The following is a 25,088-nucleotide window of genomic DNA, read 5'->3' as shown; positions in this document are numbered from 1 at the left end:
GAGGAGGAGGAGACAAAGAGAGAGGGCTAGGAGAGAAAGGAAGAGAGGGAGGCAGAGAGACAGGACTGGAGTTGGGAGGACCTGGGTTCAAATTTGGTCTCAGACATTTCCTAGCCCTGTGACCCTGAGCAAGTCACTTAACTCCATTTGCTTAGCTTTTGCCCTTCTGTCTTAGACAAAAGTAAGGGTTTAAAAGGCTGAAGGAAAAAAAGTTATAGGGGCAGATAGAAATTGTCAGGACTTAAAAAGATTTTCCCATCTCTGCTCCAGAGAGGGGATTCCCCTCGCCAATTCTTCACCCACTCATCGGGTCCCATTTCAAGAGAATTCTGGCCAGTATCTCTCTCCACCCCCATCCTGAGCTTCATGCCATATCCACCCAGTGGAGGAGAACAGCTGCAAGTTAATGCCTGGAACAGGACACCTGTTGCCTCTAGCTTGTGCCGCTCACTAGGGAATGGTGTTCTTTCCTAGAAATCTGACCAGTCCTTCCACTAATGGAGAGAATAGTGGGGCAGGATGGGAAGATAACTCCTTTGTGAGTGGTGAAAGTTGGCCAGGCTTTGTCTTCAAACTTCCCTTTTCTTGACCAACCCTACCCCCATCTCTCCCTTCTCTCTGGAACCTAATCCTGCCTAAACATCCATCTGTTCAATCCATACGTAGTTGTTCTACCACCTTGTTTAATGACATAGCACTAGGTGCTGTGGGGAATACAAGTCAGTATGACTCAGGTTCTGGCCCTCTGAGAGTTTTACAGTCTAGTTGGGGAGACAAGAACGACATGCCTCAAAAGTTAATTCCGTGCAATAAAATAATAACTCATATTTCTGGTTCACTTTAAGTTTGGCAAAGTACTTTCCTCTCAGCCCTGTGAGAATGTAGGGCAATCATTATTATTTCCATTGTACCGACCAGGAAATAGACTTGGCTAAGTGATTTGCCCAGAGTCACCCAAGGAGTAAGTAGCTTAGGTGGAATTTGGGCATAGGCCTCCTCATTTCAAGTATATCTTTCCCCCTATATCATGCTACATCCATTTTGAAAGGTTTGAGAGTTATGTGTCTAGTCTAGACTGTCATGTTAAGCATGCCTCCCTGCCCCAACATCCCACCCACTCCCACCAGCAATCTGTACCTTCTACTTTGGTGTACCCATTATTTTCATTTCTGATAGATACTTTCTCCACTGACACAGATCATAAAAAGAAGAAACATTTATATAGCACTTAACTATGTGCCAGATACAATGCTAAGAACTTTGCAATTATTATCGAATTGAATTCTCTCAACAACTCTTGGAGGTGGGTCTATTATTATCCCCATTTTACAGATGGGGAAACTGAGGTAAACGGAGGCTAAATGACTTGCCCAGGGTCTGGCTAGTCAGTGTCTGAAGCCATATTTAAACTTTGGTCTTCCTAACTCCATGCCCTGTGCTCTGTCCACAGCACCATGTAGCTGCCCTTGAGAGTCTCCATGAGTTGTTGTGGTCAAAAATATTCATCAGAGGAAGGTCAGCCCTCTGGTGGTAAGCTTCTCCTAAGTTGGCTAGGCTAGCTGTCAAACAGTAGACATATCATTGTCCATATTTGCCCATACTTGAAGTCTTTCTAATTTGGAAGAACCTGTTGGAGCTGGTAGTTAGCTGACATAGTCTCTGAGAACCTAGGATCATCTCCATGTCATGAAGAGACTTAATGGTACAAGAGAAGTTCAGGAAAAGTATTAAATCAGACATCTTCATTGTCATCTCCTATTATCTTTCTCTCCTATGCAAACCTTTTAGGAGGAGGATGGAAGAAGGGAGAGACTGACCCTGGGACCCATATGCTTAGAATAGATGTGATCATCTTATGGCTTGGACCATGAAGCACCCAAACCTGGGCAGGTCCATTTGTAGAAGGAAATGTGTATGTTGATGGCTTCCTTCAAGATGGGAAATATAAAAAAAAATGCTGCCTGTATTTAGGTGGTCAATACACTCATGTACTCACATACATTTAGAGCCAAGTAGATAAAGATCCAAGCCAGTTACATTCCAGAAGATTCATGATCTCATAGATCAAAATCCCATTATACCGTTTCATCCTGAGTATATGTTGTCTGCGTTTTCCCATATTTCCTCCGTGAAAGATATGCCCCATGCTCAAATATGGGCCACATTCTTGTTGATAATGATAGAACCTAGGACTTAGAGCAAGAAGGAACCTTGGGAACAAAATCTACTCTAAATCAAAAGTATTAAGGCATCATTTAGGGTTGCCAGCTGTTGCTTTTCATTCTCATTATATGAGTTTCCCACTCTTTGGGAATTATTCATGTCCTCAACAATATCTTCTATTCTTTTTGTGCAAAGACTGTCAATTGGGAACTTCCAGAAACTCACCATGCACTTTCCATCCATCATCCTTTGCGTTATCTATAGTTTTATCTGAATTTGAAATTGTTGTAGTTTTTTTTTTATTTATAGATATAAGATAGCATCCAAGATCACAGAATTTCAGGGTTGGATGGGACCTCAGAGGACATCTAACCCCACCCATCCCTGCCCAAGAATCTCCTCTCTAACATTCCTGACAGATGGCCATCCAAATTTAGTTCAAAGACATTAGTGAACTACATTGCTGTTGTTGTTGAGTAGTTTCAGTCCGACACATGGACATGGAAAGCATGAGCACTAAATGAATCTCACGCTGGGAAAAGGTCTAGAGACCTCATTTGTAATGGGAAAAGCTTTGGTTTGGGAGTTGAAGACATGAATGCAACTTCTAAGGGAATCATTGACTCCTTGTGACCATAGTTAGGCCACTTAGCTTGTGACTTAGTGCTGACCATTTCTGTGAGCCCACATAGACAGTGGCCATTTCTGACTGCATTGCCCCAGTGTTATGTTATAGACATGTTCCCTTTTTGTCCAAATGAGCCAAGTTAATCCAGTAGGGGAGACCCAGAGAACACTCAAAATGGGTGAGGGGACCAAGCTAGGTGACTCAGTAGATTGAGAGCCAGGCTTGGAAAAGGGAAGTCCTGAGTTCAAATGTGACCTTAGACATTTCCTAGCTGTGAAACCCTGGACAAGTCACTTAACCCTCATTGCCCAGCCCTTACTATGCTTCTGCCTTGGAACCAATACATAGTATTAATTCTAAGACAGAAAGTAAGGGTTGGTTTTTTTTAATAACAACAACAATAATAATAGTGTGAGGTAAATGAAGTCTCCTTAAAGCATTGGCTGCTTTTGAGTCTCATGAGATAGTGCTCTTCCTCATCTCCCCTTGGGCTCAAATAACTCAAAATCCATATTCTGCTGCTCCAGAATGATGAAGGAACTAGAAACTCTTTTCCGTCAGATTTCTTATTACCTACTCTACAAGCAGCGCCCACTGCTACAGAGGTTGGAATTGCCCATAAGTTCAGGAGTGGCCGTAGAAATCCATGTACTAGAATTTCCACTGTTCAGCCTCTGAATTCTGGCCACGAGGCTGCTAGTACTAAGGCCCCTTCTAGGTGCACTAATCTATTCATTTCTTCTTTTTATTTTAACCCTTACCTTCTATTTTAGAATCAATACCACGTATTATTCTAAGGCAGAAGAACAGTAAGGGCTAGGCAGTGGGGGTCAAGTGACTTGCCCAGGGTCACACAGCTAGGAAGCGTCTCAGGCTAGATTTAAACCCAGGGCCTCCTGTCTCTAGGTCTGGCTCCCTATCCACTGAGCCCCTTCTATTCATTTCTTTTAAGTAAGAAAGGTCATGATTTCTGCCTCTTATGCAGGAAACCTTTGGCCCTAGTCTTGGCACTGAAGACAAAGCTTTAGCATCTGTGGGTCCCACAAACTAGTATTCAATAGAACCCAAGAGAATGGGGAAGGACCAAGACGTTCAAAGAAGATACTGACCTCATAGCACCTCCTCATTTCTGCCAAACCTTTTGATGTTCTCTGAACCTAAAACCTTAGGCAGTTCGCTGCATGGCCAGGGAGAGGGGCAGGGGTAGGGGGTGGGGAAGAAGAAGAGAAGAGCCATTCATTAAGCATCTACTCTGTGCCAGGTGCTTTTATAGATACTTCACATTTGATCATCACAAGCCTTCTACTGAAACACATCCAACACAGAGATACATATTGAATGAATGAATGAATGAATGAATGAATGAATGAATGAATGAAACATTTATAAAGTGGCTACTGTATGCAAGGCACTAGGGTAAATGAAGGGAATACAAATAGCACAGGAGCTCACATTCTAACATCTTGCATTCTCATCCTTACAGACACTCAAAGCTAAGGTGGGGAGACCTCTAGCCAAAAGGATGAGAAACTTCTAGTATGCTAACTGCTGATAGTCTGTGTCATCTGCATATTCCATATGTGTATTTTTTATGCCTGATTTGATCCTTATAACAGTCCCTAAGAGGTCAACCATATAGATAAAAAATATTTTCTAGGGGCGGCTGGGTGGCTCAGTGGATTGAGAGCCAGACCTAGAGATGGGAGGTCCTGGGTTCAAATTTGGCCTCAGACACTTCCCAGCTGTGTGACCCTGGACAAGTCACTTAACCTCCTCATTGCCTAGCCCTTACCACTCTTCTGCCTTGGAACCAATACACAGTATTGATTCCAAGATGAAAGGTAAGGGTTTGAAAAAATATATTCCCCAGTTTTACAGATTAGAAAACTGGGTCTCAGCTGAAAGTGGAAATGCCTGGATTCAAGCTCAGGTTTTCTGGTCTTGTGCCATTTCCATGACGCCACACAAGAAGAAACTTGGGTTCTAAGAGTTGGCTTGCCCAAGATCCTGCAGCTAGTAAACACTAGGGTTAGGAGTTGAACTGGGATTTCCATTCTCTAAAGTCCACCCCTCTTTCCACTGTGTTTTCATGGAATCTAAACCAGAAGCCACTGTGTCAGACTGGGGATGTTGTTCTTGTGTCTGTTTGTAGATATGTTTGTGTATGTGCAGCTAGAGCCTAGGTCCACATACATGTGGAGAGATATGTATGCTCCAAGGACATCTTTTTGTATATACGAATGCTGTGTATATGTCTCTCCTCCCACTTTGTGATGCTTTCATAACTGCAAGAAGGTTTTCCCTGATGGGAGATGAGTAGGATATAATTACTAACATTTGTATAGTGCCTACTATGTGTTCACTGTACTAAGCTCTTTAAAATTATTATTTTAAGGGGATCTAGGTGGCTCAGTGGATAGAGAGTAGGGAGGACCCATGTTCAAATCTGAGCTCAAATCCTTCCTAGGTCTATGACCCTAGGCAAGTCATTTAACCCCACTTGTCAAGCCCTTACCTCTCTTCTGCCTTGGAACCAATACTTAGCATCAATTCTAAGATAAAGGTAAGGGTTTTTTTAAAAAGTAAAATTATTATAAGATTAAAAATTAACATACATTATCTCCAAGTATTATGTTTAACAAGATTTATTAATGATAACTTGAAGTAAAAAGAAAATAAAAAGCTAGAGTAAGAAGAGAGCTAACTCAGCCACAGTTGTGAGAGAAGAGAGTGAGGTGGTGGGCTTACGGCAAACTTACAAACAACACATGAAGATGCAACATGGATGAAGGGAAAAGGATTCTAGGTAATATAGTTCAGGGGTTCAAGATTTTCTAATTACATATTATCATTTTACTGTCTCCTTGAAAGAAAGGAAGAAAACAAATGCTTATTAAGTCCCTACTATGTGCCTGGCTGTATACTAAGTACTTTGCAACTATTATTTCATTTGATCCTTCTCACAACTCTGGGAATTAGGACCTATTATGATCTAAATTTTATAGATGAGAAACCGAGGCAGTCAGAGGTTAAGTGACTTGCCTAAGGTGGCACAGCTAGATTTGAACCCAAGTCTTCCTGATTCCAGGCCCAATTCTTTATCCACTATGCCACCGAAAACAGTTTTCATCTTGGTAGGGGAAAAAAAACCTCTAGCCCCTCGCTGCTTTAACTCATTGGTGGTAACTCGGTTTGTTCTTCCTCTCTTCTGTGATAGATTTGCCCATATCCCCTCCCTTTGATTCTAGAATTCAATGCCCAGGACTCCAGCATTTGACTCCCTTCTCTTGGGGAAGGACTTGGGCTGGGCATGGTAGGAGGGGGTGCAGGGTGAAGCAGAGGTTTTGGGGGGGAAGAGCTCTTAAAATGTTTATTCTGAATGAGCCAGGACACTGCAGGGCAGAGCAGAAGTGGTTGGAAAGGGAAACCCACCTGGCCCCTTGAGTCCCTGGTGTGGTTGGAAAAGCCTTTTGTGCCAGGCTGAGGTGGTGTCTGGAGGGATGTGAAGCTTGGGTAGAGGCAGGAAGAATAAAATAAGGGCTAGGGTTGTGGCTCCCTCCCTCTTGCCCTGCTGGCTTTCTGGATTTGCCAGTCTCCCTCCAGCCCAATGAGGCACTCATAGAGGCAAAAGCATATGTTTTCCTGTCATAGAAAGACCAATAGAATAAGAAGCTGGAGATTCTAGTCTAAGCCCTTTTCTGTCCTTCACTAGTCCCTTTTTTCGTGTAGGCCTCCATTTCCCCCTTTGTAAAATGAGGAGAGGACTAAGGTCCTTTCCAGTCTTGCCACTTTCTGAGTTGTAAATGCTTATGCTGAAAAGTTTAACAATTGTATTCTGAGTCTTGGGGTGAGTATGTGCATCAGTGCCAATGTAGGTTTCCTACCCCCTCCAGTAATGCCAGATCCTAGCAATTTCTGCAAAGAACGATCCTCCCCTTTATCCATTCAGCAGCTACTTAAAACTAACAGTTAATATGTGCAAAACACACATGGATGTCTGCTCACAAAACATGCTTTGGGAATCAAAACTAACTTTTAGAGTCACTCAGGATAAAATTTGGCAATGCCCAATTCATTAAAGCAAAAATGGCAGATTCTAAGACTTGAATATCTATATGGAGAGGCCTTTGTGGCAAATTGGAATGATCAATGGCTTTGGAGTCCTATGACCTCAAATCCCATCTCTGACACTTTGTGGCCTTGGGTAAATCACTCAACAACTCAAGGGCCTCAGTTTCCTCCTATAGAAAATGAAGTTGAACAAGTTGTTCTCTAAAGTCCCTTCTATAGTCTATATTTGCTTAAATTCTCCACTTATGCTTTTAGACAGAATCAAGGGTATGCTAGAACTATCTCCTAGAGCCATGTTGGTGAACCTATGGCACGTGTGCCAGAAGGGGCTGCTCCCTTCCCCATCTCTACACATGCCTGAGGACATTTATCTCATCACCTGCCCCTCTGCCCAGTGCTCTCTTTACTACACCTTCCTTCCTCCCCTGTCTGGGGTAAGACAGGGGGCTCGCATGTGGCATGAGGGTTGCAGTTTGGGTACTTGCTCTCTAAAAAGTTCGCCATCACTGTCCTAGACGCTTGTTAGAGCCAATTGTTAAACTTTTCAGCATAAGCATTTACAACTCAGAAAGTGGCAAATGCTGCAAATAAGGGCTTTCTTTGTTATTTTGTTGATTTTTTAGACTTATAGAAGTGATGGAGGAGATGTAAATAATGCAGATTAAGTGTTAAACTATGTCCTGTTGTACTTTTTTTTCCCTCTTGGAGTAGTTCTTAAACATTTACCAGCACACCCCTGGAGAGAGCCTTCATGACCTTAAAGTATTGGCAGTATGGATGAGTAGAGAGTAGTACTCTGCTCATTGACATTAAGAATAGAGGGTAAAGAGAAAGCCATTTGCTACCCTTTGGCTTTTGCTTTGGGAAGTGAGCTGGGGAGTCAGATACTGCATTTTTTCAGCAAAAAAAACTACATTCTGGCTGGGAACTTTACTTTTCTGATTTCCAAGAGTCTAGTTCCAAGCAGGTTAGCAAAGCTAGAAATGTGGTCAGCCGATAATTTGCCCACACAAGGGGCTTTCTTAGAAAGGTAAGTCGGGATCAGTAGAGATGGAGCAGCTCTTGGGAACTTAGCTCCAGATGGGGGAGATTAGACTCCAAAGCCAGGCCAGGACAGATCCCCTTTTCTGGATGAGATGGAGACCAATACTCCCCATACCAGTTGTCTATATTTGAATTAGTCACAGGCCCCTTTCCCTACCACCAATTTTTACTGTCCCAAACTCATAACTGCCCCAGATACTAAGAACTAACAATTTCCTTTGTTAGTTAGGAGGACTGAAATACGAAGGAGAGAGCACAAAATGGGGCCCCCTGGCAGGCCCTATTTGGAGTCCTCCTGTATAAAGTGTGCAATGTAGGTCCCTAGAATTCTACAAGCTAAATTGAATATAAATAGAATCCAGCTGCTAAAGCTGTTCAGAAACCATTTAGCTCAACCTCCTCATTTTCACTGAGGCCCAAAGAAAAGAAATGACTTGCCCAGAGTCACATCGTAAATAAAAAGTCTCTTGATTCAAAGTCTGGGGGTCTTGCCACCTCTGTTCCCTGCCTCCCTGCAATCCCCTCAAAGGACAGGAATGCAATATGCTGGGCTCCCCCAGGTCCTCCATTGGTTCCTATCTCCACCCACCTGACCCCAATGATTTGTTTTACTCTATTTAACTACAGTTGTGTTGCTGACGAATTGGCGGGGAGGATCCTTTGGGGATGAACACACACATATACCCTGATGGGCGTACATACTTCCTCTGTTAGGATTTTAGAATTTTTTGCTCCCTCTGAAATCAGAAAAGGAGGTGAAGGAAAGGGGGGATATCTCTTCGTCTCACCCATTAGTCCTATGAGTTCCTCCTTCCCTTCATGCCTCAGATTTTAGCTGTCCAGTACACACAGGTGACCAGAATGGACAATGGCTTTGATCCTTGTTACTTGAGTTCTTCCACTTCTTAACAGAGCCCTGTTCCAGTGCACTGCTAGGAGCCTAGGATTATTCTGCTGGAAGAGATCTTAATGCAGTGGTTCTTAATGTGGGGCCCAAGAAGTTATTTTTTAAAATATGGCTACGTCAATATCATTAGTTACCTTTGTAATACTAAATATTATACTTAAATGCAATTAAAAACATTCTCTAAAGGGGTTCATAGGCTGTGCCAGACTACCATGTATCCACAACACAGTAAAGGTTGAAGACTCCTGCCTTAAAGATTATACCATCTAACTTTCTTCATTTTACAAATAAAGAAAATGAGGCCCAGTGAGGGGCAGCTGGGTGGCTCAGTGGACTGAGAGCCAGGCCTAGAGATGGGAGGTCCTGGGTTCAAATCTGACCTCAGACACTTCCTAGCTGTGTGACCCTGGGTAAGTCACTTATCCCCAATTGCCTACCCCTTACCATTCTCCTGCTTAGAACCAATACACAGTACTGATTCTAAGCAGAAGCTAAGGGCTTTTTAAAAAAGGAAGGAAGGAGAGACAGAGACAGAGAGAGATAGAGATACAGACACAGAGTCAGAGAGACAGAGAGAGAAATGAGGCCCAGAAAAGTTTGTGGATGAAGTAATGGATGAAACATTGCAATCTGTGTGATGTAAATCACATCACCTTTCCTGGCCTCAGTTTCCCCATTTGTAAAATATGAGGTTTTTACTCCATGATCTGCAAGGTCTCTTTTAGCTCTAAAGCTATGATCTCTGAGGTTAAGAGTCCAGGGTTTCCTCCAGGACTGGCCTATCCCAGTCTCTTCCTTAAAAAGCCTTTCCTTGGGAGGCTCAAGATCCCAACCTTTCCCTCCTCTGACCTATCTCTCCCCAGGCCACAGGGAAGGGGAACTGCCCTGGGTTTGGGATGGATACCAAGAGGCTCATTAAAGATTTTTAATGAGCAATTAGCCAGGAATGACTGAACCCCTTGGCTGGGCCCCTGACTGTGCTGCTCCTGAACCAGGCGCCCTTCCACTTGAAGCTCTTGAGGGTCTGCCTGAAAAGGGGGTAATGGAAAGGATAAAGAGAGAAAAGCATTATGATGGGAGAAGGGAGTGCCACCTAAATAGGGGTACCCACCTCAACTGAGAAAAAAAGTAAACCAAAGAAATCTGGGAGAAACTTGGCTTTAAGCAGGAGCCACCCCCAAAGCCTTCCATCCATCAGCTCACCCCTTGGAGACTGACTTTCATCCTCAACTGAAGTTGGGCTTGCAGTGGAGGAGATGGGGTAAAGGTACAAACATGCAGATAAAACTCCCACTTTCTTTGAATGGGGGACCCAAACTGTGGTGCAGGATAGTTTGGAGGGAACAGTGTTGGGAGATCCCAGAACAACCAACCCTTCCCATCCCATTCCAGGGGGCCAGAGGCCAAAGGAAGCCCAGTCCCCACTCTCCCTGCGTTGCTTTCTTCCTTCATGGTGGGAGGCTCCTTGGGAAATCTTGCTAAAGAGGAAGGGATCAGAGACCAGCCTCCTTTGCCCTCTGTGATATGAGGGAGAGAACTTCTCTTGGATTTACTATTGATCCCTCTACTAGGAAATTGTGAAGGGAGGTATGTCTGGCAGTTTGTCTGTCCAGTTTTGCTGCCAATGACAGAAATTCTCTTCTCATTTGTTTTCTACCCATCCCAGGCTCTTAAGCAATAACAAGCTCACTGCACTTCGGAACGGCTCTTTCTCTGGACTTCCCATGCTGGAGAAACTGTAAGTATCTGACAAAAACTCAACCGCATTGCCTGCCAAGGTTCCTTACGGAACAGGAACAAGTGGCATTGATGTGGATGGTAGAGGAGGGGTTGCTGGGTTCTGTGAAATATTAGGAGATGGCAGTAAAAATCTAGATTCTTATCTTCTGTAGGAAGCCTTCCCCAACCACTCCTGATTCCAGTGCTTTCCTCCCATTAACTATTTGTTATTTATCTTGTCTACAGCTTGCTTTCTATATATTTGTTTGCATGTTGTTTCTCCCTTAGACTGTAAGCTCCTTGAGGACAGGGACTGACTGCCTTTTGCTTCTTTTTAATATTCCAGTGCTTAGCACAAAGTACTCAATAAATATTGATCAATTGATTGATTGATTCTTAGTCCAGAGTCAATTCCCACTTGGGATCCTTGACTCAGTGATCCAGCAAAGCAGTGTCTACAGCTGCAACTAGGATATTGTCATTTGGGAGCAAAACATGGTCTGTGGATGGTGAGCGACTGATGACAGTGCAGAGGACATGCTGATCTCGGATGCAGTTGGTGGGAGAAAAGACAACCCAGCTCTTCCCCCAGCTGGGATTAGTGAGACTCACCTGAGAGGGTGCCACAGTGTGGTCACTCACAGTGCCACCTGTAAAGTGTCAGGGTTGACTGTGAGATCTAGCTCAGGAGTGCCATATTACAGGAAGAAAGCCTGATTTTCCTTCCCATTTAGGTAAACTGAGGCAAAGTCACATTTACCCCATACTAGTTATGACTGGCAATCTCTGTTATTATTCTCCATCCTGTCCCTTATCATCATGTGGTGCTGACCATAGGTTCTTGAGGGAATCCACAAGTTCCAACAGGTCTTGACCAAGCCATGAAGGTTTTGTGTATGAACCCAGGACAGTCTCTTTTCTGATGACCAGCTAATTACAGAGAGGTTCATCCCCATAAGACTGGCTGCCTAGAAAGAAATCAGTCAATCAAACAGCAAGCAGTTATTAAGCACCTACATGTCTGGTACCATGACAGAGATATAAACATAAAGAATGAAACAATCTCTGCTTTCTGAGAGCTTACATCCTATTGGGGGAGACAAAAAGAACATGTGTAATCGATATAAAGATAATACAGGTATCCCTTACACATCATGGGGGTTCAGGTGCAGTGCTCCCACAATCTGGGAAAGCCACATAAAATGGTTTGACTTTCCCTTCATACTAGGGGGAAAAGTCTGAATTTTTCTTTTTCATTTATGGGGTATTTACAGTACCTTAGTGTAAAATTTGGGGTAAGTACTTGGTCAGAGGCAATGTGGAGGTCAATGTTAAGATATCTCTGCATTTCTAGACTGTATATTGTCTGCTGGCTCTTGTGTTCCTTTCATAAACTGTAACTTTTTGACTTGTTTTCATTTTAAAAGAAGAAATGGTGTCTATTTATATTATTTAAAGTTTAAGATAAAACATTTTAATTTTAAGTTTAAGATAAAACATTTTGCTATTATACAATACTAAATATATATATATATACGTATATATATATATATGGCATTTCGGAGTTTCTAAACTTTTTATGTGTCATCTGCTAGCCTGCAGCTTTCACAAAACTCCCCAAATATTCCCATTTAATTTCTTATGGTGACCCACAATATATCAAAATTCTGATGTGCAAGGGATGCCTGTAAATACAAGGTAGTTAAAGACAAGGGGGCAGCTACGTAGCACAGTGGAGTGAGTGCCAGGCTTGAAGTCAATGTGGCCTCAAACACTTCTTGGCTGTGTGACACTGGGCAAGTCACTTAATCCCATTTGCTTCAGTTTCCTCATCTGTCAAATAAGCTGAAGAAGGAAATGGCTACCATTCCAGTATCCCTGCCAAGAAAACTCCAAATGGGGTCACAAAGAGTTGGACATGACTGAAAGTTGACTGAATAGGGGGCAGCTTGGTGGCTCAGTGGATTGAGAGTTAGCCCTAGAGATGGGAAATGCTGGGTTCAACTCTGGCCTCAAACACTTCCTAGCTGTGTGACCCTGGGTAAGTCACTTATCCCCCATTGCCTAGCCCTTACGGCTCTTCTGCCTTAGAACCAATGCACAGTATTGATTCTAAGATGGAAGGTAAGAGTTTAAATAATAACAGTAACATTTAAAAAAAGAAAGTTGACTGAATATAAACAATTAAAGACAGTATAGGGAAGGATAACACTAGCAATTGGGGGATTTAAGAAGGGCTTCCTGTAAAAGGTGATGCTTCAGTCTCGAAGGAAGAGAAGGGTTCTAAAGATATTTTTTACCCAGTACAATTGAAGAAAACTTCCTATCAAGACCTAGAGGGGGATGCAGTTTTCATGGGTAGAGGGAGCATGATTCCACAGGGATGAAAATCATAAATCTTTAAAAGAATTAAAGATATTCCCAAGCCAGAGAGTCTAAAGGGTAAGGGAAGGGAAGAGAGGAAAAGATTTATTTATCTCTGGAAATTTGTTAGGGAAAAGCAAACAGAACAAAAGCCCAGGACTTCTCCTGGTGCTTTAATTTACAATCTGGCCGCAGCCTACCTTCTTGGTCTTATTTCGAATTCCTCCCCTCTAAGAACTGTCTGTTCCAACCAACCTGGACTTCCAGCTGTTCCCTGACCTCAACATTCCATCTCTTGCCTTTGTACATTTGCACAAGCTGTCCTGACCCCCTGACCTCCCGCCCCATACTTGGAATTCAAACTCCTTTTTCATCCCCACCTCTCAGAATCCTCATGTTCCTTCAAGGTTCATCTCAGGTACCCCCTCTCCCCCATCAATCCTCCCCCTCCGTTGGTGTTCTCTTCTGTCTCCAATAACCCTTGTGCACTTTATCTGATCTCTCTTCTTGTCCCCTTCACCCCCTATTTCACATTTTCTTTTTCTGTGGACATGATTCTCCCCGGTAAAAGGCAATAGAGTCCTTGAAAACAGAGAATCTTTGTCTGTATGCCTGCATCACATAAGCAATGCCTGAAACACACATAGCAGGCACTATCAATAAGTAAATACTTGTTGGAATCAATTAATGTATATAGAAAAGCATCTCTAATTTTATTCAAAAGAGGCTTGGACTTGGCTTCAAGAAACCTGATCCTGCAACGTGGATCTTTCACCTCCCTGGACCTCAGTTTCCCCAAGCGTAAGAGAATAAAATAAATTCAAGAGGGGTTTACTGAGATGTCAAATCCAACTTTAAGGTCTTTATTGGTGTGGCTTCCCATTCAAATGCCTTTAACTGTTCATTTATTGAAGTAAACCTGAGCCTATAACAATCCCTTTCAGCTGTGGTCGAATGGGAAGAGAGAGAGAGAGGAAAGGGCTAGAAAACAGTCTGAAGTCAGACTGGGTACCATGAAGAGAGTGAGAGTGCACAAACAGCTGTGGATCGCAGAGTGGGGGCATTTCCCTGGGTACTATGGAGGAGGGCAGGAACAATGAGCAGGTTTCGCATCTCTGTAATAAGAACGTGTGTCTATAGGGTGTCTCTACATGTATTGGTACACACGTTCTATGGCCGGAACTATGATACGCCTAAATAATTGGATGGAGAAAATGAGAAGACACAAAAGCAGAAATTTAAAAACTCTCTCCGCCTGCCAAAAGCTGACCAAGTGGCTCTACTCTCTCTACGCAAGCAGTTAGGAATCTAGGTCGCTGCTTCCTAACTTCAGAAGAGCCTTGGTGCCAGAAGGACCTGCCTGGGCTCTCCTTCCCAGATTGTCTGCTGCTTACATTCTTGAGTTATTAGCCCAGGGAGAGACCTTAGAGATGACTCTAGGCTCATCTCCCTATTTTACAGGGGAGAAAATGAAGGCTCAGAAGTTGTTAACTCGGTCAAGGGCTCAAAACTGATAGGGGGAGGCAAAGCTTAGATTCAATCCAGGTCTCTCAACACCAAGTCTAATAACACTCTCACTATAGGACTATATGCTGCTCCTCGCTGATTTCTTTGTCCATCAGCCTACCACAGATCAGATTCTTTTATTCTGCCAGCCTCTGCCCTAAGTAGAGTCCAGGAGCTGAAGGGAGGGAACTGGTTGGCAGGAAATATGCTGAGTCCATGGTTAAGCCACCTATGTAGTGGATGAGGCCTGGTGTGTGCAGGGAAGGGAGGATAACTATATCTAGAGATGAGTGTGGGGGAGAAGGTGTGTGTAAAGGCAGGAAAAAATGTCCCGGCTGATCTCTGGAGGCCTGAGAGAAGGGGGTCATACCCCCATGGTCTTAGAGAAGGCTTTTTTTACTGAGTTTTCTTGGCTTAGGCTTTGATTTGGGATGGGAACCACAGAGCCTGGAAAAATAAGAAAAGGGGAGGAGCGCCTAGTTGATTCCTGGCCAGGAAGTCTCATCTGGGGAGCCCTGGGTCAGAGCTCAAATATTCAAGAGGAGGGGTGATTGAGACCCAGCCCGCGGCACCCACCACCCAGAAGAGCTCAGCCTGGCTCTGTGCAAAGAAAGGCTGCTCCCTCCTCCCTCCCTCTCTCCTCTCCTGGAATGTGTGTCCTATTTACATCCACCTACCCAGTCTGGTCTCCCCCAGTCTAGTCTTAGGCAGTTTTCGAATGAAATTCTAATCGCTCCTAGCCTGAAACTTCTTTTTTTTCCCTCGGTTCTTTTACATCCACCCACACACTACCTCTAACGGGGATTCCCTGTGCCAGAAGTGTACTGGAGAAGATTAGAGAATTTGTAGCAGGAAGGGACGTTGGAGAACATCTAGTCCAACCCCTCCATTTTACAGAGAATTAAACTGAGGTCCAGAGAAGGGAAATAAAGTGTCTGACAGACGTCCCGCAAGGAGTTAATAGCAGAAGCACGAGCAGATCTCAGACCTTGGGTCTCTAAATCCACGCTCCCGGGAATTGGTGATATATAGAGTTTGCTGGAGTTAGGAAGACCTGGGTTCAAATCCAGCCTCCGACACTTACTACCTGTATAACCTTGAGCATTCCAGGCGTCGGTGTTCTCATCTGCAAAATGAGAAAACTGGACAAAATGGCCTCTAAGGCTCCGCCAGTTCCGCCTCTGAGTATGGAATAGCGCAGCCCCCAGAAACCTTTCCCTGTCCTCCGAGGGTTCTAAGGATGCCAGCTGGGAGAAGCACCCTCTTACGGCCGAAGCGAGGAAAGAGACGGATAACGTTTAGGCTAATGCCCTCGCAGGCATGCCCCAGTACACTCCTAGATGCACGCACACAGACACGTGTGCCTGGGCTAGAGGAAAGGGCTTGGGGAAGGTAGCTCTGTGGGCCCCATAATGATTTGTAGCTGCCTAATGAGATTAATGAGCCCTGAGGGCTGGTATGCGGCGGGTGCTGGGGCACTCATTAGAAACAGAATCGGCACTGAAGGAAGTAGGGGAGAGTGTGCAGAGCCTCCCAGTCCAGGTGGTTTCTATTAGCCTGTGGGTGGGGGCAGGGAGATGAGGACGCTTCTTCTGCATTCCCAACCCCCTCCCTCCTCCACCCCACTATTAACTGGGGAGGAATTGGGGGCAGAAGCTGCCACCAAACCTCTGGGGAAGCAGCCCGGGGGGGCCGAACTTCTTTTGCTCCCGGAGGGAAAACTAAGGCATTGGTTGAGAAAAGACTGGATTGTCTTCCCCTTCCCCCCCAAACTCTCAGGACAGAAAGCCCGGAGGGGAACCCTGAACGTGAGAGGAGCCGGGACACTTGGCTTTGCCAGCTGCCACCCAGAGATTCCCTCCCCTTCGCGATCTGTTTGCGGACATGCAGGACGTGGGTGCCTAGGGTGATGTTCTCTCCAAGTTGTCAGCCAGGCTCCACGCTCTAATTAACCCTGGAAGTCCTGTAGGGCCCCAGGGGAAGCTGTTCTGTGGCCTCAGACCCTGTAATTTGGTTTCCAAACTCCCAGGCAGGGAGGTCTGTGGGGGCTAGAGGGAGCCAGCTCGGGGCGGCTCCCCCCAACCCCCTTTCTGAGCGTCTGGGCTGCGGGGCGAAGGCTAGAATGTCCGAGAGACGTTTCCTGGGACACTCTCCTGCCTGTGGCGCGCGGCGGGCGCCCTTTGTAAAGGTGCACGGTGTGTGGTGTCACAGTTAATAAGCGAGGGTGTCTGGACCTCCTAAGACTCCCTAAGAGTTTGATTGGCACATTCCACCTTCTCTAGGTTAAAGAGGAGGCCGTGTGTGTGTGTGTGTGTGTGTGTGTGTGTGTGTGTGTGTGTGTGTGTGTGTGTGTGTGTGTGTAAGTAAAGGGGGAGGGAATAAGGAATAGAGGGAAGGGAAGCCTTTCTTAAAAAAAAAAAAAAAAAAAAAAGTGGTAGGGATGGGGAGAGGGAATGCACAGAGCTGAGGATTGGGAATCCAGAGCCTTGGGTTCTAGGCTCAGCCCAGTCGCTAAATAATTGTATGACTTGGGTAAGTTACTCCCTGGGCTTCAGTTTCCTCATCTGTAAAATGAGGGGGTTGGTCTAGATCAGGGGTTCTTAACCTTTTTTTGTGTGTCATGGACTCCTTAATGGATATTTATGGGCTTTTTCTCAGAATAATGTTTTTAAATGCACGCAATAAAAGACAGAATTGCAAAGGAAATAAAGATGTTCTTTCCCTCCCATCCAAGGTCACAGACGTCCTGAGTTCTGTCCATGGGCCTCAGGCTCAGAAGCCCAGGATTAGAGGAGCTTTGGGTCCCTGACAGCACTAGCATTCCATGAGTCCCTGAGAGGGGTTTCCTCTACCCCTTAGAGAAGGAATAAATAGTAAGCTGGTCCTTTACCCAAGCTAGGTGAGGCCAGCCAGACACTCGACTGTGGCCCTGCCAGGTAGGATCCAGATTATCTGGGTGCTGGCAGAGGCTCTGACGGGGACCCACAGACCCGGAGGATTTCCAGCTCCCGGTCAGGAGTTCGAGGAGGGCTGTCCCCTCTGCTACTGCCCTGAATGTGAGGCTTCCCAACCCAGGCCCCTGGGCTCCAAGAGGCCCCCAAATGTCTAAAGGCTGCATGCAGGAAACTGAAGGCAGGAAGAGGCACTGGGGACCGAGGAGAAGGGCAGACGGGGTGTAACTCGGCTCCCATCTGCAAAGCATCAGTTGGGCAGGCGGGTGGGGGCTGGGGGAGGAAATGGGAATAAACACTGGCGAGCAGAGAGGGAAGGGGTGGGGGGCGAGGGGGAAGGGGCTGCGGCCTCAGCCCCAGCCCCTTGGCAGCCCATGAAGGGAAGTGACACAATGAGGAATGTGTTTCCCTCTGCCAGTTCCCCTTCCCCCCCACCCCTTACAGAGGGGTGGGAGGCCAGGCCCTTCCAAAGTCTGAGACTGCACAACTGGTCCAGGGGGCAAATGCCTGGGCCCCAGGGAATGTTGGAGTGGAGGGGGAGGGACCAGGGCCAGGCTGCCCCTGCACAGGACTGGAGAGTTTGACTCCCAGGGCAGTGCTGGTGCCTAGGATGTGTGTGCTCGGAGGAATTTATGTTTGAGATCGGGTCCAGCACGTGTGTGCGGGCATCCCCAGGTCTGCCCTTCTCTCGAGAGCTTCCTCCCCTTTGGGGGCAGTGGAGACTGGCAGTGGAGACTGGCGCTGGCTCCTTCCTGCCCCCCCCCAACCAATCTGCTTGGGTTTCAGGGTTAGCAGTGAGGTTAGAGGGAAAGGGCTGGGTCCCAGAGGAGGAGAGAAGTGGGGACGGGAGTGGTGGTCCTCCCTGTGAGTGCCCTGCCGATGGGAAGGGCTGGGCGGGCATTTTATTGCTCTCTCCAGCTATTTCTGTTCAGTAGCCATGCAACTCTGCAAAACAGGCCTCTGGTAGGAACAGGGCCGCCCCCTTACTGACCCCAGCTTCCTCCCCACCCCACCCACAGAGGGGAGAGTGGACGTCATTAACTCCTGCCTGGATTTGAGGATTCCCTGGGTACTTGGAGAGGGCAGTGCCCAGAGCCTGCTTGGAGTGGACACAGAACATTCCACCAGCCCCTTTTATCACAAAATGATCTTTGTCTCCCTCTCAAACTCACCATGTCCAAAATGGAACTCATTCTCTTCCAGATTTTTTTCCCATACTTCCCTGTTTCTATCTACCCTTTCAGCAACCCAGGTTCATAACACTGGCATGCATTTCCCTTAATTCTTCAGTCTCCCTGACCCCACTTAGCCAACGGCTGCCAAACTCTGTCATTTCTATCTCCACAGCATTCTCTCATCTGATCCATTCTCTCTCCTAGGTGAATTGAAATAATTTCCTAATGGGTCTCCCTGCTTCTTCTCTCACCACTCCAGTGGATCCTTCTCTCTAGCTCATTGTTTTGTTTTGGTTGTTTTGTTTTTTTTTTTAATCCTTACCTCCTTAGAATTGATATTAAGGATCAGTTCCAAGTTAGAAGAGCAGTAAGGGCTAGACAACTGAGGTTAAGTGACTTGCCCAGGGTCCCACAGCGAGGGAGTATTTGGGGTCAAATCTGAACCCAGAACCTCATCTCTTGGCCTGACTCTATTCACTGAGCCATCTAGCTGCCCTGTTTCATTGTCTTGTGCAATCGAATTATCCTGCAGGACTGAATCAGCCTTGATATCCACATCTCATCAGTACACTCTGCCCTTCTGATCAGACCCTCCAACTAAAGGGTAGAGCAAAGAGCTCCAAAACCTCTGTCTGGGAGGTCACAACACAATTGTCTCCCCATTTCCCACCGGCTGTACTGCTCTAGGTCTTCTTGCACTTTTCCCTCATGTCCCCCAATTGTTCCTTGAAGACAGGGGCTGTTTTTCTTTTTCTTTTTCTTTGTATCCCCAGTACTTAGCACAGTGCCTGGCACATAATAGGAGCTTAATAAATGTTTACTGACTGATATTGATGCCAGAATGGTTTTCAGAAATTTCCTAGCTAAGTGACTCTGGTCAAGTCACTTAACTCCCATTGCCTAGCCCTTGCTCTTCTGTCTTAGGTCATGACTAAGACAGAAGGATTTTTTAAAAGGATCACGAGGTCTAGATTCAAGTTCAAATTTTACCAGCTCTGGGGCGTATCTTGGGCAGGTCACTTAATTTCTTGTTGTGGTTTAGTCATTTTAGTCCTGTCAATGACCCCATTTGGGGTTTTCTTGGCAAAGATCCTGGAATGGTTTGCCACTTCCTTCTCCAACTCCTCTGCCAGATGAGGAAACTGAGGCCAGCAGAGTTAAGTGACCTGTCCAGAGCCATAGAGCTAGTATGTATCCAAAGTCATATTTAACCTCAGATCCTTCTGACTTCATGGCCAGTGCTCTATTCACTGTGCCACCTAGCTGCCCTATGTATACAAATATAAGCAGAATAAATATAAAGTGAACGAGTATAAAACTAAACAAGTTGAATACAAGGTATTTTGGGTGGGAGGACACTTGTATTTTCAGGGATCAGAAAAGGCTTCACGTAGAATGTGATGCTGTATATTGAAGAAACAGAGGGAGCCTGTGAGGCAGCAGTGAGGAGACAGTGAATTCCAGGATGGGGGAAAAGACTAGTTTGGCTGGATTTGAATCCTTCCAACTCCAGGCCTGCCTCTCTATCCACTGTGCCACCTAGCTGCCCAAGGAGTACTTATGTTCTATTATATTACACAGTCTTTCTGCCTTCTACCACAGTCATTTATGTAGTGCGTTTTATTGCCAGTGTTTCACATGGTGCCTGGCACAAAGCAGGCACTTAATAAATGCTTTTTGACTTGTGGTTGACATGACCATCTTCCTAGACTTTAAACTTTATGAAATGACAAGCTGCAATGCTATGCAAATCACTTAACCTCTCTGAGAAGAGCCTTAGTTTTTTCATTTCCATAATAGGAGAAATAATACGTATATCACCTGTTTTGCAAGGTTGTTTTCAGAAAGCACTCTATAAATGAATACTTATGAACTATATTCTTCTCAGTGCCTAGCACTGAGCCCTCTGCTTCTAATAAGTGCTTAACAAATGTTTGTCAAATGAATGGGAGAAGGGTTGGAGGGCACAGGAAGCCAAAGGGAAGAGTGATGAAGAAAATAAAAATAAGTCCAATTGAATGGTGCAGAGGGGAGTGGGGACACTTGTCTCCAAAGAGGATATGAATAGTGCCCACATGTGGCAGCCCTAGCAACCGGTGCTAGGGCAGAGAGAAGAGGAGCTGAGTGAGCGCTGGGCAGCTGGTACTTCTTACCCCCACCCTTCTCCCTTTCCTCCCTCCACAACAAGTGGAGAAGTAAAGAATGAAGTCACAACAGCCCATCCTTCCTGTCAGGAAAGCAGCTACAAACTGTACTGCTGAATCCTCTGGAAGGGGAGGAGTTTTTTAGCCCGGTAGACTCCAGGCAGGTTCTTGCAGGTATGGGAGCTGTCCCTTCAGCACTGGGTCCTTCCATCAGTGCTAGCGACTGCGTGGGTCCCTATCTGCCTCCTGGAAAGAGGAAGAGGCTTTCAGAAAGGAAGAGATGTATTCATAGAGAAGTTGTGTGAGGTTCTGGATGGTGACCAGAGAGCTAGGATCTGGATGCCCTCAAGATACCATTCTTTTTTTTTTTTCTACGACTCATCTTCGGTCCTTCTAGAGCCCGAGAACTATAAGTCAAGGAGTCTTCTGTCCGTAGAGCCTCACCTAAGCTCAGAAAACAGGATGTCCTTCAGCAGATGCCAAATCCAATTTTCTGCCTTGGTCTGTGACCTTCCTGAGCAAATTCCTTGGACTGAGTAGAACCTAGATGGAGACTGCAAAATAATTTGTTCCTTTTCCTCTCACCTGATATTTTATATTTATGGCAGCTGGAAATTATGGAAGAAGAAGAATGATGAAAAATTCTTGGATATGGTCAGGAGAAACTGAAAAGATCAATCTTTGCAACCCTAGACAAATCTCTATGTCTTCTCATCTGTAAAAATGAAGGGATTAGACTAATCTCTAAGGTCCCTTTCAACTCTGACAATTGTCTATTTTCCTGCTTAGGTTAGAGCTGGGCTGGATAACTTCAGAATCCTTTTAACTGAGAATAAGACAGTATCATGGAAAGAACATTAGAATTAGTCAGGCAGTAAAGATTTGTTAAGCACCTATTGTGTGCCAGGCACTATGCTAAGCTCTGGAGATACAAAGAAAGGTAGTCTCTGCTCTGAAGAAACTCACAATCTAATGGAGAGTCTAAAGTCACAGTGTAAAGTGAGAGGATCTGGGTTTGAATCCAGGCTCTGCCACAAACAACTAGTTATAGCATCATAAACCAATCACCTACCTTTTCAGTTTTCTTACATCTTATACTTCCCTCTCCCACCCCTACCCTCTATCTCATGTACTCTTTAATCCAGTGACACTGACTTCCTTACTGTTCTTGAAACAAGATACTCCATCTCCAACTCTGGACATATTCACTGGCTTTCCCCATAGCTGGTTTTTGGGGGGATATTCCAGGCTCTCAGAGATAGGCTGAGTACCTACAATCTTTCAGGTTCCCAGAGTGGTCTGATCCAGAGCAAAATCTGATCACCACATCTCCATCCCCAACCTCCCCTCCCCACCCACCAGCTCTGCAAGGTTCTGACCTGGGTTTGGATCTATCAAGAATAAAATACTGCTGGACTCCACCTCTTTAAATAATTGGAAAGTTCTGTTGGTCAGAATGGTAGGGCTGTAGTCTTGCTTTTGGTCTGAGATTCCTGTCTGGTTATTCCTCTGCAGGCTGGGCTAGATATTGGAAGTGAGATTCTGCTGTGAAGTTGGGATCTGAGCCACACAGCTTTTGTTGCTACTGCTGCTTCTTTTGAACTCCCTTCTTTCTCCCATTGCTGCCTGGGGCTTCCCTTCCAAATAACACCAGTCCCCTGAGAAGGTCCCCTTCTCACTAACTTAAATCCATGATCAGAAAGTGGTTAGTAGAGAACAAAACTGCTAAATTTGATCTGTCCCTGTCCAGTGCCCCAGCCTGGAGCCATACCTGGTGACACTTCAATATGGGTCTGGGATCTCCTCTTGCCCTGAAAGATGGAACGCCTCACATGCCCTGACATCAGACCCTCATGTCCAAAGACCTCTTGGCCTGTCTCCCTATGCTATGTGGGGCTGGACAAATGACTCACTATGATTTTTCTGGATTTCCTCCTCAAGATTCTATCTGGTGCATTTTTTTTAGATTTATTTGGGGCATTGGTAGAAGGGAGCTCACAATATTGCTTCCTAATGCTTCAACATCTTGGCTCTACTTCCCTGTCTCCCATACCTAGAATGCTGTCTATCCTCATCTTTACCTATAGACTTCCCTGGTTTCCTTCAAGTTCCAGCTAAGATCTCACCTTCTATAAGAAACCTTTCCTGACCCCTTAATTCTAGTGCCTTCTCTTTGTTGATTATTTCTAATTTATCCTATATATAGATGTTTATTCTTACTAGTTTGCAAGTTTTCTCCCCTATTAGTCTATGAACTCCTTGAGAGCATGGACTGCCTTTTTACCTTGGTCTATATACCTAGCACTTAGTACCTAATAAATGTTTATTGAGGACTAAGCTTACCTCTTTTTCTCATCTGTAAAATGAGGTGGTTTTAAATGGTCCCAAAAGTCCCTTCTGTGACCCCATTAATTAGTTTTGTGACCAAGAGCCAGGTACCTATTGGTTCCTCTTTTTCCTCATCTGTCAAAGGGGGATAATAAATTTTAAGACATCTTAGTGCCTGAGGCTCTGAACGTATGCCTCCCATCAGTGAAGAATTCCATTGCTGACTAACAACCTGCTATGTGAAAGACCACTTCTTTCCCTGACCCTATTTACCTCTTTGGCTTCTTCTCTCCAAAATTGTTATGTTCTGTGGCTCCTAACTGTCCAGAGATCAAATGGATTGGGAAGAGTCGGGAGAAAAGCCTAGAGAATTCTTGAGAGGGTCTGACATTTTTAGGGGGAGAAGGGATAGTGTATTGCCTTGGGGAGGCTTGTCAGTTCTTATGAGGGGTAGGGCTATAATGCCTTTTCTCTCCACCTGCTTCTTCCAGAGACCTGAAGAACAATCTCATCAGTACAGTGCATCCTGGTGCCTTCCTCGGCCTGGGGGAGTTGAAGCGCTTGTGAGTGCCAGTGACTTATCTCCCCTTCCCTGACCTCCTCATCCCAGATATTCAATACCAGGACTATCACAAAGTATATAAAAAGATATCTCAAACTCAGATCTGGCACCAGCCATTATCTTTAATCCTTTTCTACTTAGCCTGGTCATGGAGGACTAGCACCTCTGGTGTGAGGGCTTGCTGAGCCCTTTTCAGGACTACTCATCCACCTTTGGTGTCCACCTGTCACCCAACTCTCACCTGTGGTTCTAAGAAAAGGTAGCATGAGCTGCAGCCACACCTCAGTAAAACCATCTGGACAGATGGCTAACCTAGGTTGAGAGTAACCAACAGATTTCAAACCATCCAGCTTAGGGGATGTCTACCCTAAGCAGGTGAAGACTTTCCCCTATGGAATGGGTGGACGGGAACAATTTGTTCCAAAGGCCATGAAGGCAGCTGATTTAAACAGGTACTGTGGAACACTTAGAGCTTGATCAAACAATGATGACACTAAGGTCATTCATTTATCCTGGGCTATCCAGTTGTCCTGACTTTTGTCTTGCCCTGGATTCTGATGACTCTGGAAAAGAGAGTGAGGTTGATGACTTTATAGAACTCTGCCTCACTTAAATCCAATTCATATGCAAGTCAAGACATCACCCCATGATGCTATTGGTCCTCTTTGAACAACAGCAACTCAGCCTACCCTTTATTTCTGGTTTAATGGTCAAAATGCTGGACTTGGAGTAAAGAGGGTCTGAGTTCAAATTCTGCCTCTGACACTTACTGGCCATGGACAAGTTATGAGGGGTAGGACTATAATGCCTCTTCTTGACCATCAGTTTCTTCATCCAAATATTACCTACCTCACAGGGTATTTGTGACACTCAAAAAGGACAGCTTATGTAAAGTACTTTTGAATCCTTAAAGCATCATATGTATACAGATTATTATTATTATTCTCCCTTTTCTCTTACCCTGACCCCAATGCACCTACAAGTTGATGAATCCTCTTAAGATTGTATTTCTTTCTCTAGAGATCTCTCCAACAACCGAATTGGCTGCCTTTCTTCTGGAGCCTTCCAGGGCCTTTCCAACCTCCTGAGATTGTGAGTATGAAAAGACTAAATGGGGTGATGACTGAGGAGAAAATTGTCAAGACTGCAATGGTAAATACCCGATGCAAGGAATAAGAAATGCATCATAAGAAATGATGAGCAGGCTAACTTTAGGAAACTTGGAAAGAGCTACACAGGATAATGAATAGCAAAATGAGTAGAAACAAAAGAACATCATATACAGCTACAGATTTAATACTGGAAGAATAAATTATGCAGGTTACTTCCAGGGAGTGAACTGAAAGATGTAATTTGTAAAAATATATCTGTCTTGAGGATAATGCCCATGCTGGGAAGGCAGAGGGCCTGGGAAATTGTGGTTAAATTCTATAAGGAAGAAAGAAAGAAAGAAAGAAAGAAAGAAAGAAAGAAAGAAAGAAAGAAAGAAAGAAAGAAAGAAAGAAAGAAAGAAAGAAAGAAAGAAA

General features: G+C 45.0%; 1 protein-coding gene across 1 annotated transcript in view; it reads left to right on the top strand.

Annotated features, from left to right (window-relative positions):
• ADGRA2 (adhesion G protein-coupled receptor A2) overlaps positions 1-25,088 on the top strand; it is a 61,046-nt gene that overhangs the window by 15,198 nt on the left and 20,760 nt on the right. The window contains exons 2-4 of the mRNA XM_044659542.1: positions 10,445-10,551; positions 23,492-23,563; positions 24,583-24,654. Of these exons, the coding sequence (XP_044515477.1) occupies positions 10,445-10,551; positions 23,492-23,563; positions 24,583-24,654 (251 nt within the window). The remainder of the gene's footprint in view (positions 1-10,444; positions 10,552-23,491; positions 23,564-24,582; positions 24,655-25,088) is intronic.

The sequence above is a fragment of the Gracilinanus agilis genome, chromosome 2, assembly GCF_016433145.1.
Source record: "Gracilinanus agilis isolate LMUSP501 chromosome 2, AgileGrace, whole genome shotgun sequence".
In the NCBI taxonomy this organism is placed as follows: Eukaryota; Metazoa; Chordata; class Mammalia; order Didelphimorphia; family Didelphidae; genus Gracilinanus; species Gracilinanus agilis.
Note: the sequence above shows the minus strand (reverse complement) of the source record. Positions and strands in the feature narration are given on the sequence as shown.